The 14,718-nt window shown below is 41.6% G+C and overlaps 1 protein-coding gene and 1 pseudogene across 1 annotated transcript; both read left to right on the forward strand.

Annotated features, from left to right (window-relative positions):
• Positions 1 to 5,476: 5,476 nt before the first annotated feature.
• On the forward strand, positions 5,477 to 6,088 carry LOC110304078 (proteasome subunit beta type-3 pseudogene; annotated as a pseudogene).
• Positions 6,089 to 9,589: 3,501 nt separating this feature from the next.
• Positions 9,590 to 10,666, forward strand: LOC110303744 (trace amine-associated receptor 7f). Its single transcript, XM_021174948.2, has one exon. The coding sequence runs from the start codon at positions 9,590 to 9,592 to the stop codon at positions 10,664 to 10,666; it is 1,077 nt and encodes a 358-aa protein (XP_021030607.1).
• Positions 10,667 to 14,718: the final 4,052 nt, after the last annotated feature.

Genomic DNA, 14,718 nt, shown 5'->3' on the forward strand with positions numbered 1-14,718 from the left:
TTTTCTGCAGCTCAGACTAACCTATATTGGGTTATAACTGCAGGCAATTCCCCTGTCTCAGGTTTTTGAGTGTTACGTATAGGCTTAAACTACCACACATGGGTTATTTCCTATTTACTACAATTGAGGAAGTCTGTCCTTGTGAGACTGACAGATGACCAAAAGCTCCCCAGACTCCTTAATATCCCCTGCTCATGGCTCTTCAGTTCAACCCTTAAACACTATCAGTTTATTTTGGCTTTAGCTGTTTAGATTCCAGTGGCTTATCCTGCATGCACAGAACTGTAAGGTGTCTTCCCTTGAGTGACAGTGTTGATAAACAAAAGCTTTAGAATAGCTGATGCTTACTGTAATCGTCTGCATTGAAAAGAAACACTAATGTGTAGTTAGTTCAATATAAGCAAAGCAGAAGTTCCTCTTTCAGTAGCCTTTTGTGCTGTCTTGTATTATATCAACTTGACCAAAGCTAGAGCTATGTGTAAGGAGGAAACCTCATTTGAGAAAATGCCTCCATAAGACCTGGTTGTAAGGAATTTTCTTAGTGATTAATGGCAGGGGACCCAGCCAGTGGTGGGCGGTCCCCACCATGTGCTGGAGTCCTGTGTTGTAAAAGAAGGCAGGCTGTCCAAGCCATGCTGAGCCAGAGAGTACTTAGCATCCCTTCATGGTCTCTGCATCACCTGCTGCCTCCAGGTTCCTGACCTGTTTGAGTTCCTGACTAACTTCTCTCAGTGAAGGCCTGTTACCTGGAAGTGTTGGCTGAAATAAACCATTTTCTCCAAAAGCTGCCTTGGTCATAGAGTTTTATCACAGCTGAGGGGGTCCCTGGAGGTGTCATAGCAGGCAGGGAAAAGAACCTGCAAGAGTGGAGAATGAAAACTTGGTTCTGACTAGCTTAGTCAACCTAGAACAATGTTTAGGTAGTCTAATGACAGGACATTTATTGCCAGCATATTTAAACACAATATAACGTGGATAAAGGTTTCCAGGCAACAATCACTTCTGTTCTATGGTGCACAATAAAGCTTAATATGGGACTACAGAGAAACTCTGTTAGTGTGTTGTCTAACTAAACGGTCTAGAATCTAGTGTGGTCTCTAGTTGTGACAGCATAGAGGTCCACATGGTATTAAGTACATGCGACATCTCCCTTAAGGGTGGGTTCTATTACCTGGGAACTACAGATGAACCCAGTGAGGAAAATTCTAGGATAAACATTCTGCAGGACTTGGGACATGTCTGCCTCTACTGATAGCAAAAATGTCACCAGGACATTAACAACATCCCCTCTCAGCTCTCTGGGTGGAATGCAGTATTTTGTTTGGTCTCCTGCACAGAGGAGGTGCCCCTGATTTTTCAACCTTCCTGCTTCTCCTACTACTTATCTGTGAACACACAGCAATGGCAATCCTGACTAAGACTCCTGGAACCATATTAGTCAAGTTAATTTACCATGTTCCATCCTTGATCATTATACTTTTCTGAATATTTTCTGTGTGCTGGAAAACTGAGTATAAATCTGAACATGCTAGTGCATCATTATTCTCTGCAACCCCTCTGCTTGTGCTGGCTTTAGCATGAGCCCTGTTTCAGTGTCTGTTAATGGAGCTACCCAGTAGCAAACAAAGGGACTCTGGAACTGGAAGCACAGGGTGGAGTGAACTGAAGCCTTCAAAAGACTGCATGTCATCTTGTTGTGTTGTCAACTCTGTGCTTTGGACTGCTTTAGAACAGCTCACACCCTGGTAAATCATGTTCCTCTTTTAGTGTGTTTAGGTCAGAAGAGGCCACAGCTCACGCATAATTTCATCATAGTCATACATGAGCCTGCACCACACTGATCTCAGAGACTATGGGAAGAAGGAAGCTCCCAAATATTCCCCCGTCACAAAGAAGAATGGGGTCCAGTCACTGATGACATATTGCTTAGTAAAATTTTAGAGTATGCTGGGGAGTGGTGGCACATGCCTTTAATCCTAGCACTTGGGAGGCAGGCAGGCAGATTTCTGAGTTTGAGGCCAGCCTGGTCTACAGAGTGAGTTCCAGGACAGCCAGAGCTACACAGAGAAACCCTGACTCAAAAAAAAAAAATTAGAGTATATACATTTCACAAGATTATTATTTTTTTAGTTATTTTTTTTACACTCCATATTGTATTCCTTCCCGTCAACCCTCCGACTGCTCTAAGTCCCACACCTCCTCCCCACCCCTTGTCTCCACGTGGATGTCCCTACTCCCCACCCCACCTAACCTCTAAATTCCCTAGGGCCTCCAGTCTCTTGAGGGTTAGGCACATCATCTCTGAATGAACACAGACCTGACAGTCCTGTACTGTATGTGTGTTGGGGGCCTCCTATCAGCTGGTGTATGCTGCCTGGTTGGTGGTCCAGTGTTGGAGAGATCTCAGGGGTCCAGATTAATTGAAACTGCTGGTCCTCCTACAGGATCGCCCTTCTCCTCAGCTTCTTTCAGCCTTCCCTAATTCAACAACAGGGGTCAGCTGCTTCTGTCCATTGGTTGGGTGCAAATATCTGCATCTGACTTTTTCAGCTGCTTGTTGGGTCTTTTGGAGGGCAGTCATGATAGGTCCCTTTTTGTAAGCCCTCCTTAGCCTCAGTAAAAGTGTCAGGTCTTGGGGCCTCCCTTTGAGCTGAATCCCACTTTGGGCCTGTCACTGGACCATCTTTTCCTCAGACTCCTCTCCATTTCCATTCCTGTAATTCTTTCAGACGGGAACAATTATGGGTCAGAGTTGTGACTGTGGGATGGCAACCCCATTCCTCACTTGATGCTGTCTTCCTGCTGGAGGTGGGTTCTATAAGTTCCCTCTCCCTATTGTTGGGCATTTCATCCAAGATCCCTTCCTTTGAGTCCGGAGAGTCTCTCACCTCTCTGGTCTCTGGTGCATTATGGAGGGTTCTCCCAACCTCCTATTTCCCGAGATTGCCTGTTTCCATTCTTTCTGCTGGCCCTCAGGGCTTCAGTGCTCCAGTGAAGTTTGCTTGACAGGCTGAGAAGCCTTGGAAGCACTCGCGAGACAAAGAGTTTCAGAGAAACTCAACCTCCTGGAACCTTGGCGTTCTCATAACTTGGCGTTCTCATAACATATACTCATACCCTATCCCCGAGTTAGTCTGGTGTATGGATCCATGTGCTCTCTTTTAGTATTATTTTATTATAAGTGCCTTTTAAGATTGAATTCTGACATAGCTAAGCCTTCACCAGTGTTCCAATGTCCCCGAAAATCCTTGAAGCCAGCAAACTTGAATTCAGTAGGAATTCAGTAACAAGGTTACCTATTCAGTAACATTCAAATTTACTTCTTGTAGAGACAGACGCATTGCAAAGAACAGAGCCAGAATAGCTCAGGGCTGGTCTGCAGAGTGTTTACTTGAGACAATAGCCAGTCTTATAATAGTTAGGGAATCCCACTGAGACAGGAATCTTCACTACAGCCAGGTATAGCAGGCTACACTGCATATTAGAAGCAAGTTGGTGAATTCTTCTGACAAATGGAGATTCTCCACAGATACTTAAAAGAACAGCCAAGTTACACTCATACAAGAATTTATCAAGGCCTAGGAAATAGGGGGGTTGTGGTATTGCATTATTCATGAGAAGGTCTGCTAGAGCAGAACCCCCAACTAGGGTGTGAAATCCTTACCTGTCATTAGCTGACCCTAGGCAAGGCTGTCTTATCTTTACTGTAAATATTACCTGGTTCCTGTAAGTCCTTTTGAAGTCATTCCTTCATTTTGTTTCAGGTAACTTCAATGTACTTTGCCTGCTGTGACATCCTACCCCCTTTATTTTCTGTATTATATAAGACTGGTGTCCACTTTGTGACAATACATTCAGATTCTACACAATCTCCTGTGTTGCATCTGTCTGTCATTTATTCACCGACTCCTTGTCCATCTGCAACCAGAGACCCATTCTATGCAGACAAGGGACCAAGAGGGTCTGTGGCACTGCAGTCTTTTCCCTCACCCAATATTAGATCAGGTTTCCCTCCTGATTCCCCCCTTCATTTTCCCTCCCAGGTCCCTCCCTCTCTTCCCACTTGTGACTGCTTTCTTCTCTTTCCCAAGTGGGACTGAGATGTCCTTACTTGGGCACTTCAGCTTGTTGAACTTTTTAAATTCTGTGGACTGTATCTTGGGTATTTTGTACTTTTTTGGGAGTGTGTGCTAATATCTACTTATTAGTCATGCAGGTCCTTTTGGGTCTGATTTACCTGACTCAGGATGATATTTTCTAGTTCCATTCATTTGACTGCAAAACTCAGGATGTCCTCATTCTTAATTGCTGAGTAGTATTCCATTGTATAAATGAATCACATTTTCTGTATCCATTCTTCTGTCCTGGGACATCTAGGTTGCTTCCAGCTTCTGGCTATCACAAATAAGGCCACTATGAACATAGTGGAACCTGTGCCCCTGTGACATAGTAGCGCATCTTTTGGGTATAGTCCCAAGAGTGGTATTGCTGGGTCTTCAGGTAGATCTATTTCCAATTTTCTGAGAAACTCCAGATTTGATTTCCAGACTGGTTGTACCAGTTTGCAATCCCAGCAGCGATGGAGGTGTTTTCCTCTTTCTCCACATCCTCTCCAACATGTGTTGTTACCTGAGGTTTTGATCTTAACCATTCTGATTGGTGTAAGGTGGAATCTCAGGGTTGTGTTGATTTGCATTTCTCTGATCACTAAGGACTTTGAACATTTCTTTAGGTGCTTCTCAGCCATTTGAGATTCCTCAGTTGTGAATTCTTGGTTTAGTTTTATAACCCATTTTTGATTGGGTTGTTTGTTTCTTCAGTGTTTAGATTCTTGAGTTCTTTATATACTTTGGATATTAGCCCTCTATCGGATGTGGGGTCAGTGAAGATTTTTTTTTTCCCAATCTGTAGGTTGCTGATTTGTCTTACTGACTATGTTCTTTGTCTTACAGAAGCTTTCCAGTTTCATGAGGTCCCATTTATCAATTGTTGATCTTAGAGCATGAGTCATTGGAGTTCTGTTTAGGAAACTCCCCCCTGTGCCAATGAGTTCAAGGCTCTTTTCCATTTTCTCTTCTATTAGATTCAGTGTATCTAGATTTATGTTGAGGCCCTTGATCCACTTGGACTTGATCTTTGTACAAGGTGACAAATATGGGTCTATTTTCATTCTTCTACATACAGACAGCCAGTTCGATCAGCACTATTTATTGAAGATGCTTTCTTTTTTCCATTGTATATTTTTGGCATCTTTGTTAAAGATCAAGTGACAGTAAGTGTGTCGTTTTATTTCTGGGTTGTCAGTTCTATTTCCTTGATCAACATGTCTGTCTCTGTGCCAATACCATGTAGTTTTTATCATTATTGCTCTGTAGTAAAGCTTGAGGTCAGGGATGGTGATTCCCCCCAGCTGTTCTTTTATTGTTAAGAATGGTTTTCTCGACAGTGGAGATCAGGCTTCCACTCCAGCACAATCATGTCTATTATGTCCTATAGTGGAGGGGCTGTCATGGCCACAAAGGGAAAGAACTGTGTGGCCATCACTGCAGACAGGCGTTTCGGGATCCAGGCCCAGATGGTGACCACAAACATCCAGAAGATCTTTCCCATGGGTGACAGGCTCTACATAGGCCTGGCCGGCCTTGCCACTAACATCCAGACAGTTGCCAGTGTCTCAAGTTCCGACTGAACCTGTATGAGCTGAAAGAAGGTTGGCAGATCAAGCCTTACACCCTCATGAGCATGGTGGACAACCTCCTGTATGAGAAGTGGTTTGGTCCCTACTACACAGAGCCTGTCATTTCTGTCCTGGAAGATCTTCAAACCCTTCATTTGCTCTCTGGACCTCATTGGCTGCCCCATGGTGACCGATGACTTCTTAGTCAGTGGTACCTGCTCTGAACAAATGTATGGGATATGTGAATCTCTCTGGAAGCCCAACATGGATCCAGAACACCTGTTTGAAACCATTTCTCAGGCCATGCTGAATGCTGTGGACTGGGATGCTGTATCAGGTATGGGCATCATTGTCCACATCATTGAGAAAGACAAGATCACCACCAGAACGCTGAAGGCCCGGATGGACTAACCTCTGCTCTGGTCCCATCTCCCTTTTGTTGTTTTTCTTTTTAATAAAATTGCCTTTCTTAAAAAAAAAAAAAAAAGAATGGTTTTCTCTACTGGGATTTTTTGCCTTTCCAGATGAATTTGAGAATGCACTTTCAATGTCTTTGAAGAATTGTGTTGGGATTTTGATGGGGATTTCACAAGATTATTGTAAGGGAAAATGATTTTCATTAATAAAAATTAAAGTTAAAATAAAGTAAAAATATGTGTTTATGTGTATTTTTGTATGTGCACACATATGTATATATACTTGTATGCATATGTATGTATTGTATATATATGTATATTTGTATATGCACATGTGTATTTTCTTATATATACATGTGTATTGTGTAGTTATATATGTATGTATGTGTTCTTTCATGTGGGCATATATGTATAAATATATTATTGTGTGTATGTATGTATATATGTATATATATATATATATATATATATATATATATATGTAGATGCATATATATAAGCTCCAGACCATGCAAGAGCCTGAGAACTGTGTAGGAGAGAGTCAGATCACATGGGGAAAGAAGGCCTGGATATTTTCTAATAACTCATGGAGAAACTCTACCTTTTAATAATTGAATTGTTGAATCAGTAAATATATGTAGATTTGTATTTGGCCATATGAGTATGTATTCTTATATGTAAGAATATGTATATATATATATATATATATATATATATATATATATATATATGTGTGTGTGTGTGTGTGTATATATGTGTGTGTGTGTATATGTGTGTATGTTTGTATGTGAATGTATGTGTATGTGCTATTCTGTATTTTTTTTATCAATTTGGTTACTTCTATTAGTTACTTATCAAGAGTATGTTTTAGGGAATTTTGGTAAGAATTTAGGAATAATGCAAGCAAAATGTTGTATCCATATACTGTGATTTTAGGTAGTGGACACTGATTCAATAATTTGATCATTAAAATGTGGAATTGCTCCATCAGTTATTAGAAAATATCTAGGACTTCTGCTCTGTGATCTGACTCCTTCCTTCATACTTGACAGGGGCCACGTGTCCAGAGCTTATGTGATGAGCCGATGGCCATGCTCCACCACCAACATATCATAGATTCTGGGGGGTTGCTGCCAGTAACGTGCTCTTATTGTCGAACATTTTTACTACCATGTACTTAAATTTTGATAATACATGTCAAAATATAAAACTTTAAATGTATTTAATAGTATCAAAATATCAGTTATAATTTATGTTCAACAAACAAATGAGATATCTCCAATATCTGTGATAGTATGCTGTGGACTATTTAATCTATTCTGAAAAGAAACAAGGATTTTAACCATCAAATTCTTCTGTGTGTCTATTTGTACAGTGAACCCTGAGCAGTGGCATGTGTCTCTAGTTTCATTTTATTCTACTTTGGGTCTATTGCAAATACAAAATATCTTTATTCCCTTATCTCTGAAATCTTTTATGTCACAATGTCTTTATTTATTTGTTTTAAAACTATTTATTTATTTAAAACTCCAGATTTTATTCCCCCTTCCAGCCCCCTGTCTTCACGAGGTTATCCCCAACCCCTGGCCTCCACTCCACCAGACCTCTAATCTCCCTGGGGCCACCAGTCTCTTGAGAGTTAGGTGCATCTTCTCTGACTGAACCCAGACCCTGCAGTCTTCTGCTGTGTATATGTTAGGGGCCTCATATCAGCTGGTGTATGCTGCCTGGTTGGTGCTCCAGTGTCTGAGAGATCTTGGGGGTCCAGGTTAATTAAGATTGCTGGTCCTCCTACAGGGTTGCCCTCCTCCTCAGCTTCTTCCAGTTTTCCCCTAATTCAACCACAGTGGTCAGCAGTTTCTCTTCATTGGTTGGGCACAAATATCTGCATCTGATTCTTTCAGCTGCTTGCTGGGTCTTTTGGAGGGCAGTCAGAGGGACATTAGATGAAATGCCCTACACTGGGGAGAGGGAAAACCTCCAGCAGAAAGACAGGACATTAAGTGAGGGGGGTTGCCATCCATTCCACAGTCAAAACTTTTTGTTTGTTTGTTTGTTTTTTGTTGTTTTTTCAAGACAGGGTTTCTCTGTGTAGCTCTGGCTGTCCTGGAACTCACTCTGTAGACCAGGCTGGCCTCAAACTCAGAAATCCTCCTGCCTCTGCCTCCCAAGTGCTGGAATTAAAGGCATGCGCCACCAAACAGTCAAAATGTTGACCCATAATTGTTCCTGTCTGAAAGAACTGCAGGGATAGAAATGGAGAGGAGCCTGAGGAAAAGAAGGTCCAGCAACAGGCCCAAAATGGGATCCAGCTCAAGGGGAGGCCCCAAGACCTGACACTATTACTGAGGCTATGGGACACTCACAAGAAAAGGACGTATCATGAATGTCGTATTTTCTAAACACCTATATTTCTGCAATATTGATAGTAAAAAGAAATCTACAATGTAAGACATTGAATAAGAATAGATTATTGAAGAAATAACATTGGAGTAATGGGATGATTAAAAACTCTAACTAATTACCCATATCCCTCACAAAATTATGATTAATTCTTTTAGATATGAAATATTAGAAGAAAATGTTGGTTTTATTTCATGGGCAAAATATTAATATTATAAATTATAAATGTAGTTTTGGGGGTAATTGTCACAGAAATGGAAACTAAGAAGATGAATAAATGTTTGAAATGGTGACATGCAGAAATTGCACATTGCTCCTGAGATTCCCTTAAACAACACAGAGCCCATGCAGAAGACAGTCCTGCTTGTTTACAGAGCCTTCATGTTACATTCCAGGAGCAAATTTGGCTGTCCATGCCCTCAATTTTCCAGGGCAAAACTATTAAAGCTGAAACTGGAGAAAGGAAGGTGTTCTCGTGATGCTAGATCTTGTTTTGTTAACACAGAACAATGCTTAGGAAAAGAAAACGTTCATGCAGGAATCTTGATCACTTTGAATAGGAATGTCATAGATAACATTACTCACAAAACGTAAAGGCCATCTCTATGAACAGAACTTCAAATCTCAGTAAAGTTCTATTGGGCCAATTATCACATCCAACTCTACTACAGAGAAAGATCATTGTAGCAAATTAGCAGGGGGAAAATTTGGTCATGGCATAAACAACATGCTAATTGACAGGCATTTTGTCTCACCTTACACCATGAGGATTCACTTCTAGGAACACACTGTATTTGACACCACTAGGGAGGTTTTCCTGAGGGTTAGGAATGCTTAGGGTATTAATATAGACTAGTTAAAGAACCCTGAAAATGCTAAGAGCAGGTCAGACTTAAATGTGCATCTCAGAATACATTGGAGTTTTGAGATGTGAAGAAACAGATGAAGCATAAAAATATTAAAATAGATTTAAAAGAGTCTTCTTGTCATTAGGAAGGTATACTGTGAATTAGGAAATACATTAACTAGGAAATGAAAATATATTAGTAATTACACATTTATAATTTTTCTGAGGATCTGTGGAATAGCATATATGGCTATAGCTGACGACGGTGTTTCCTGGGACCAAGACAGCATCCTGAGCAGAGATCTGTTCTCTGCCACATCTGCAGAGCTGTGTTATGAGAACCTGAACAGATCCTGTGTCAGGAGCCCATATTCCCCAGGCCCTCGCCTCATCCTCTATGCAGTCTTTGGCTTTGGGGCTGCGCTGGCTGTGTGTGGAAACCTCCTGGTGATGACATCAATTATTCATTTCAGGCAGCTGCACTCTCCTGCCAACTTCCTGGTGGCATCCCTGGCTTCTGTTGACTTCTTGGTGGGTCTGACTGTGATGCCTTTCAGCACAGTGAGGTCTGTGGAGGGCTGCTGGTACTTTGGGGAGAGTTACTGTAAATTACACACTTGTTTTGATGTATCTTTCTGCTATTGTTCTCTCTTCCACTTGTGCTTCATCTCTGTTGATAGATACATTGCAGTCAGTGACCCCCTGATCTACCCCACCAGGTTCACTGCATCTGTTTCTCACAAGTGCATCACCTTCTCCTGGCTCCTCTCCATCAGCTATGGGTTTTCCCTCATTTACACAGGAGCAAGTGAAGCTGGGCTGGAGGATCTAGTGAGTTCCCTCACCTGTGTGGGTGGCTGTCAAATCCCAATGAATCAAACCTGGGTCTTTATCAATTTTCTATTATTTCTTATCCCCACCCTTGTGATGATGACTGTCTACTCTAAGATTTTCCTCATTGCTAAACAGCAGGCTCAGAACATTGAGAAGATGAACAAGCAGACTGCCAGGGCATCAGACAGCTACAAGGACAGGGTGGCCAAGAGGGAGAGGAAAGCAGCCAAAACCCTGGGCATCGCAGTGGCTGCCTTCCTCCTTTCATGGATGCCATACTTCATTGACTCCTTCATTGATGCCTTCCTAGGGTTCATCACGCCCACATATGTGTATGAAATCCTAGTTTGGATCGTTTACTATAACTCAGCCATGAACCCTTTGATTTATGCTTTCTTTTATCCTTGGTTTCGAAAAGCCATCAAATTCATTGTCTCTGGCAAAATCTTGAGGGAGAATTCCTCAACCACCAACCTGTTTCCTGAGTAGATTCTTGGCTTAGTTGGGGATTGAAGAGACTCCCAGCAGAAAAATCACTGGGGAGACTGAGTGCCCAGGTCTGTTCCTGTAAAGTGATGAATTGTGTTTCAGCTGCGACCATCACATGCATCCAGCTTCTGTGTTTTTCAATAAATATAAAATTAATTTCTAGATTAATTAGAGAATTAGGTGAACTTGGATCTAACCATCTTTCACTGTGTTTTGTGCTTGTTACTCTTGCTTGGTTTCCCCAACTAAGAACCCCTCCCCCACCCCCACCCCCACCCCTGGCCTTTCTATAGTTCTCATTGTTGACATTGGCTAAACCTTTTAAGTCTCAAATTTGAATATGTAGTCCTTTAATCTCTTTGTAATGTGTTTCTTGTAAATATAAATTAAACACAGAGACTCTCAAGGGCTGTCTCTTGCTCAGGGAAGGGGGATATTAAGAAAGGGACTCTGTCAACTAAGGCCCAGATTTGCTCACTTAATAATATGATTCTTAAGGTCAGAAAAATAAGACATGATGTTTATGTATTAACTAACATTTACTCAATTGCTTTTAGAGGAAAATAAAAAAAGTGTCACAATAGGATCACCTGCTGAGTGACCTGCTATTTATAGAACGTCGCAGAAGGGAATGGTCACAATCCTACAGATTTACAAGTTGGTATGTGTTGAAATCAATGATTTAAAGTTGATCATTCTTTATCCACTGTGATTTGTAAATTAGCTGGTCCCTTGCTTTTGTAAAGTTTGCAAAGATGTGCAGAGTTTTCATAGACAAAAGCCAAATTTATAATGTGTTTAGAAGACACAAACACTAAAGCAAAATATGCAGCCACCCTGAGTCTTGTGTATTCATTCTATTAGATTCCAAGGTATTTTTCTAAAACTCCCCCTCCATAAAGGTCCAAATTCCTATATAGTTTGCCCTTGATCAAGCCAACAGGATGTTTTAGATGTGACTCACTAGACAGTAAACTACAGAGCACTGTACAGCAGAGGAACACTCAAACCCATATTCTACTTATAACTATTTTGTTTCATAGAAAAAAAATTCCAAGACTCCAAGAGTTAAGGCTGGAGAGCTTGTTCTTCAGTTTAGAGCACTAGCTGCTCTACCAGAGGATTAGGATTCAATTACCAGCATCCCATAGCAACTCACAGGCATAGACAACTTAAGTCCTGTTCTCCACTGAAACTGGAAGCACATGATGTACAGACATACATGGTAGCAAAGCACTTTTACACATAGTAACAAGAATAAAAAGAAAAATAATTGAGTTCCATGTATTTGGCAATTTATTAATACTCTTGCCAGTCACTAGTTTCCAATTTCTATGTTGGCAACTACCAGGAGCATTTACTATCAGATACATTTTAAACTGGTAAAGCTCTCCCTTGGTTGCAGTCCTCTTTCTGGTTTTTATATGAGACAGCGTCTTTCTCTGTAGCTCAGACTAACATATATTGGGTTGTAACTCCAGGCAGTTACTCTGCTTCAGTGTTCTGAATCTTGTGATTAGAGGCTTAAGCTACCACCTTTCACTTACTTTCTGTTTTAATGTGTTTGAAGAAGTTTGTCTGTGATTGACAAATGACTCATGGCTCCTAAGACTGCTTAATATCAGCCCTTAAACAGCATCAGTTTATTTTGGTTTCAGCTGTTTAGATTCAAGTGGCTTATCCTGCATGCACAGAACTGTAACCCTTCTTTAGTGTAGTGACAGTGTAGGTAAACAATAGCTGGTGCTTATTGTCATTGTCTGATTTCAAAAGAAACTCTTTTGTTTAGTTCAATATACCCAAAGAAGCAATTCCTTTATTAGTAGTCATTTGTGCTGGTGTTTTTTTTTTTTAATTTAAATGCTTTTTTTATTATTATATATTTTCCTCAATTACATTTCCAATGCTATCCCAAAAGTCCCCCATACTCTCACCCCCACTCCCCTACCCACCCATTCCCACTTTTTGGCCCTGGCGTTCCCCTGTACTGGGGCATATAAAGTTTGCATGTCCAATGGGCCTCTCTTTCCAGTGATGGCCGACTAGGACATCTTTTGATGCATATGCAGCTAGAGTCAAGAGCTCCGGGGTACTGGTTAGTTCAAAATGTTGTTGAGCCTACAGGGTTGCAGTTCCCTTTAGCTCCTTGGGTACTTTCTCTAGCTCCTCCATTGGGGGCCCTGTGATCCATCCAATAGCTGATTGTGAGCATCCACTTCTGTGTTTGCTAGGCCCCAGCATAGTCTCACAAGAGACAGCTATATCAGGGTCCTTTCAGCAAAATCTTGCTAGTGTATGCAATGGTGTCATTGTTTGGAGGCTGATTATGGGATGGATCCCTGGATATGGTTGGTGGTTTTATATCAACTTGATACAAGCCAGAGGCATATGAAAGGAGGGAACCTCAATTGAGGACGTCCCTCCATAAAACACAGCTGTAATGACTTTTCTTAGTGATTGATGGAGGAGGGCCCAGACTATTGTGGGTGGTACCATTCTTGGGCTGGAGCTCCCGGGTATTATAAGAAAGCAGACCAAGCTAGCAAGTAAGTGTTCAGGTTGCTGCATTAGCTCCTACGTTTAAGAGGTTCCTGGCCTGTGTGAGTTCCAACCCCTACTTCTTTCATAGACTAAACAGGAAGTATAAGCTCTTTCCTCCATAAGGTGCTTTGGTCATGGTGATTCATCACAGCAGTACAAACACTAAGACACCTTTCAAACACACTAGACAGGTAATTTTACCATGTTCTGTCCTTAAACAATATACTTTTCTGAATATTTTTCTATGCACTGGAAAACTGAGTATTAACTTGAACATGTTAGTGCATCATTATTCTCTGCACTTCCTCTGCCTGTGTTGGTTCTAGCATGAGCCCTGTTTCAGTGACCATTTATTAAGCTACCCAGTAACAAACAAACAGAGTCTGGAACTGGAAGCACATAACGGAGGGAACTCAAGCCTTCTGAAGAGCATATGTGATCTTGTAGAGTGTTTACTTTGTGCTGTAGATTGCTTCAGTAAGAAGAGCTCATTTACTCTTCACCATACCGTGGTATATCAGGTAGGATTGTTCCTCTGTTAGTGAGTGTGCTTAGGTCAGAAGAGGCCGAGGCTCATGCCTAATGTCATTGTAATCAGATGTGAGCCTGCACCATACTGATCTCAGAGACTAATGGGAACAGTGCTCCCCAATATTTCTCCCATCAAAAGAAGAACAAGGCCCAGTTACTTAGTAAAATTTTTCTTTTTTTTTCTTTTTTGGTGTTAGATACTTCTTTAATAATAACCCTACATATTTCTTTTTTTTAATCTTTTATTTATTTATCTTTTACACTCCAGATTTTATTCCCCTCCTAGTCCATGCTCTGACTGTTCCACATTCCATACCTCCTCCCTGTCCCCTGTCTCCATGAGGATTTCCCTACTGCCCAGCCCCCACCCCACCAGACCTCTAAACTCCCTGGGGCCTCCCATCTCTTGAGGGTTAGGTGCATCATCTGTGACTGAATCCAGACCCAGCATTCCTCTGCTGTATATGTGTTGGGGGCCTGATATCAGCTGGTGTATACTGCCTGGTTGATGGTCCAGTGTCTGAGAGATCTCGGGGGTCCAAGTTAATTAAGACTGCTGGTCCTCCTACAGGGTTACCCTCCCTTTGCCCTAATTCAACCACAGTGGTGAGAAGCTTCTGTCCACTGATTGGGTACAAATATCTATCTCTGACTCTTTCAGCTGCTTGTTGGATCTTTCGGAGGTCAGTCATGCTAGGCCCCTTTTTGTGGAGGCTCCATAGCCCCAGTAATAGTGTCAGGCCTTGGGGGACCTTCTTTTTCTCAGGCTCCTCTCCATTTCCATTCCTGCAGTTCTTTCAGACAGGAACAATTATGGGTCAGAGTTTTGACTATGGGATCATAACCCCATCTCTTACTTGATACCCAGTCCTTCTGCTGGAGGTGGACTCTACAAGTTCCCTCTCCCCACTGTAGGGCATTTCATCTAAGGTCCCTCCCTTTGAGTCCTGAGACATTCTGGAGGGTCCCCCCCAACCTCC

This window comes from Mus caroli, unplaced genomic scaffold (assembly GCF_978045245.1).
Source record: "Mus caroli unplaced genomic scaffold, Mus_caroli_1 scaffold_9, whole genome shotgun sequence".
Taxonomy (NCBI): Eukaryota; Metazoa; Chordata; class Mammalia; order Rodentia; family Muridae; genus Mus; species Mus caroli.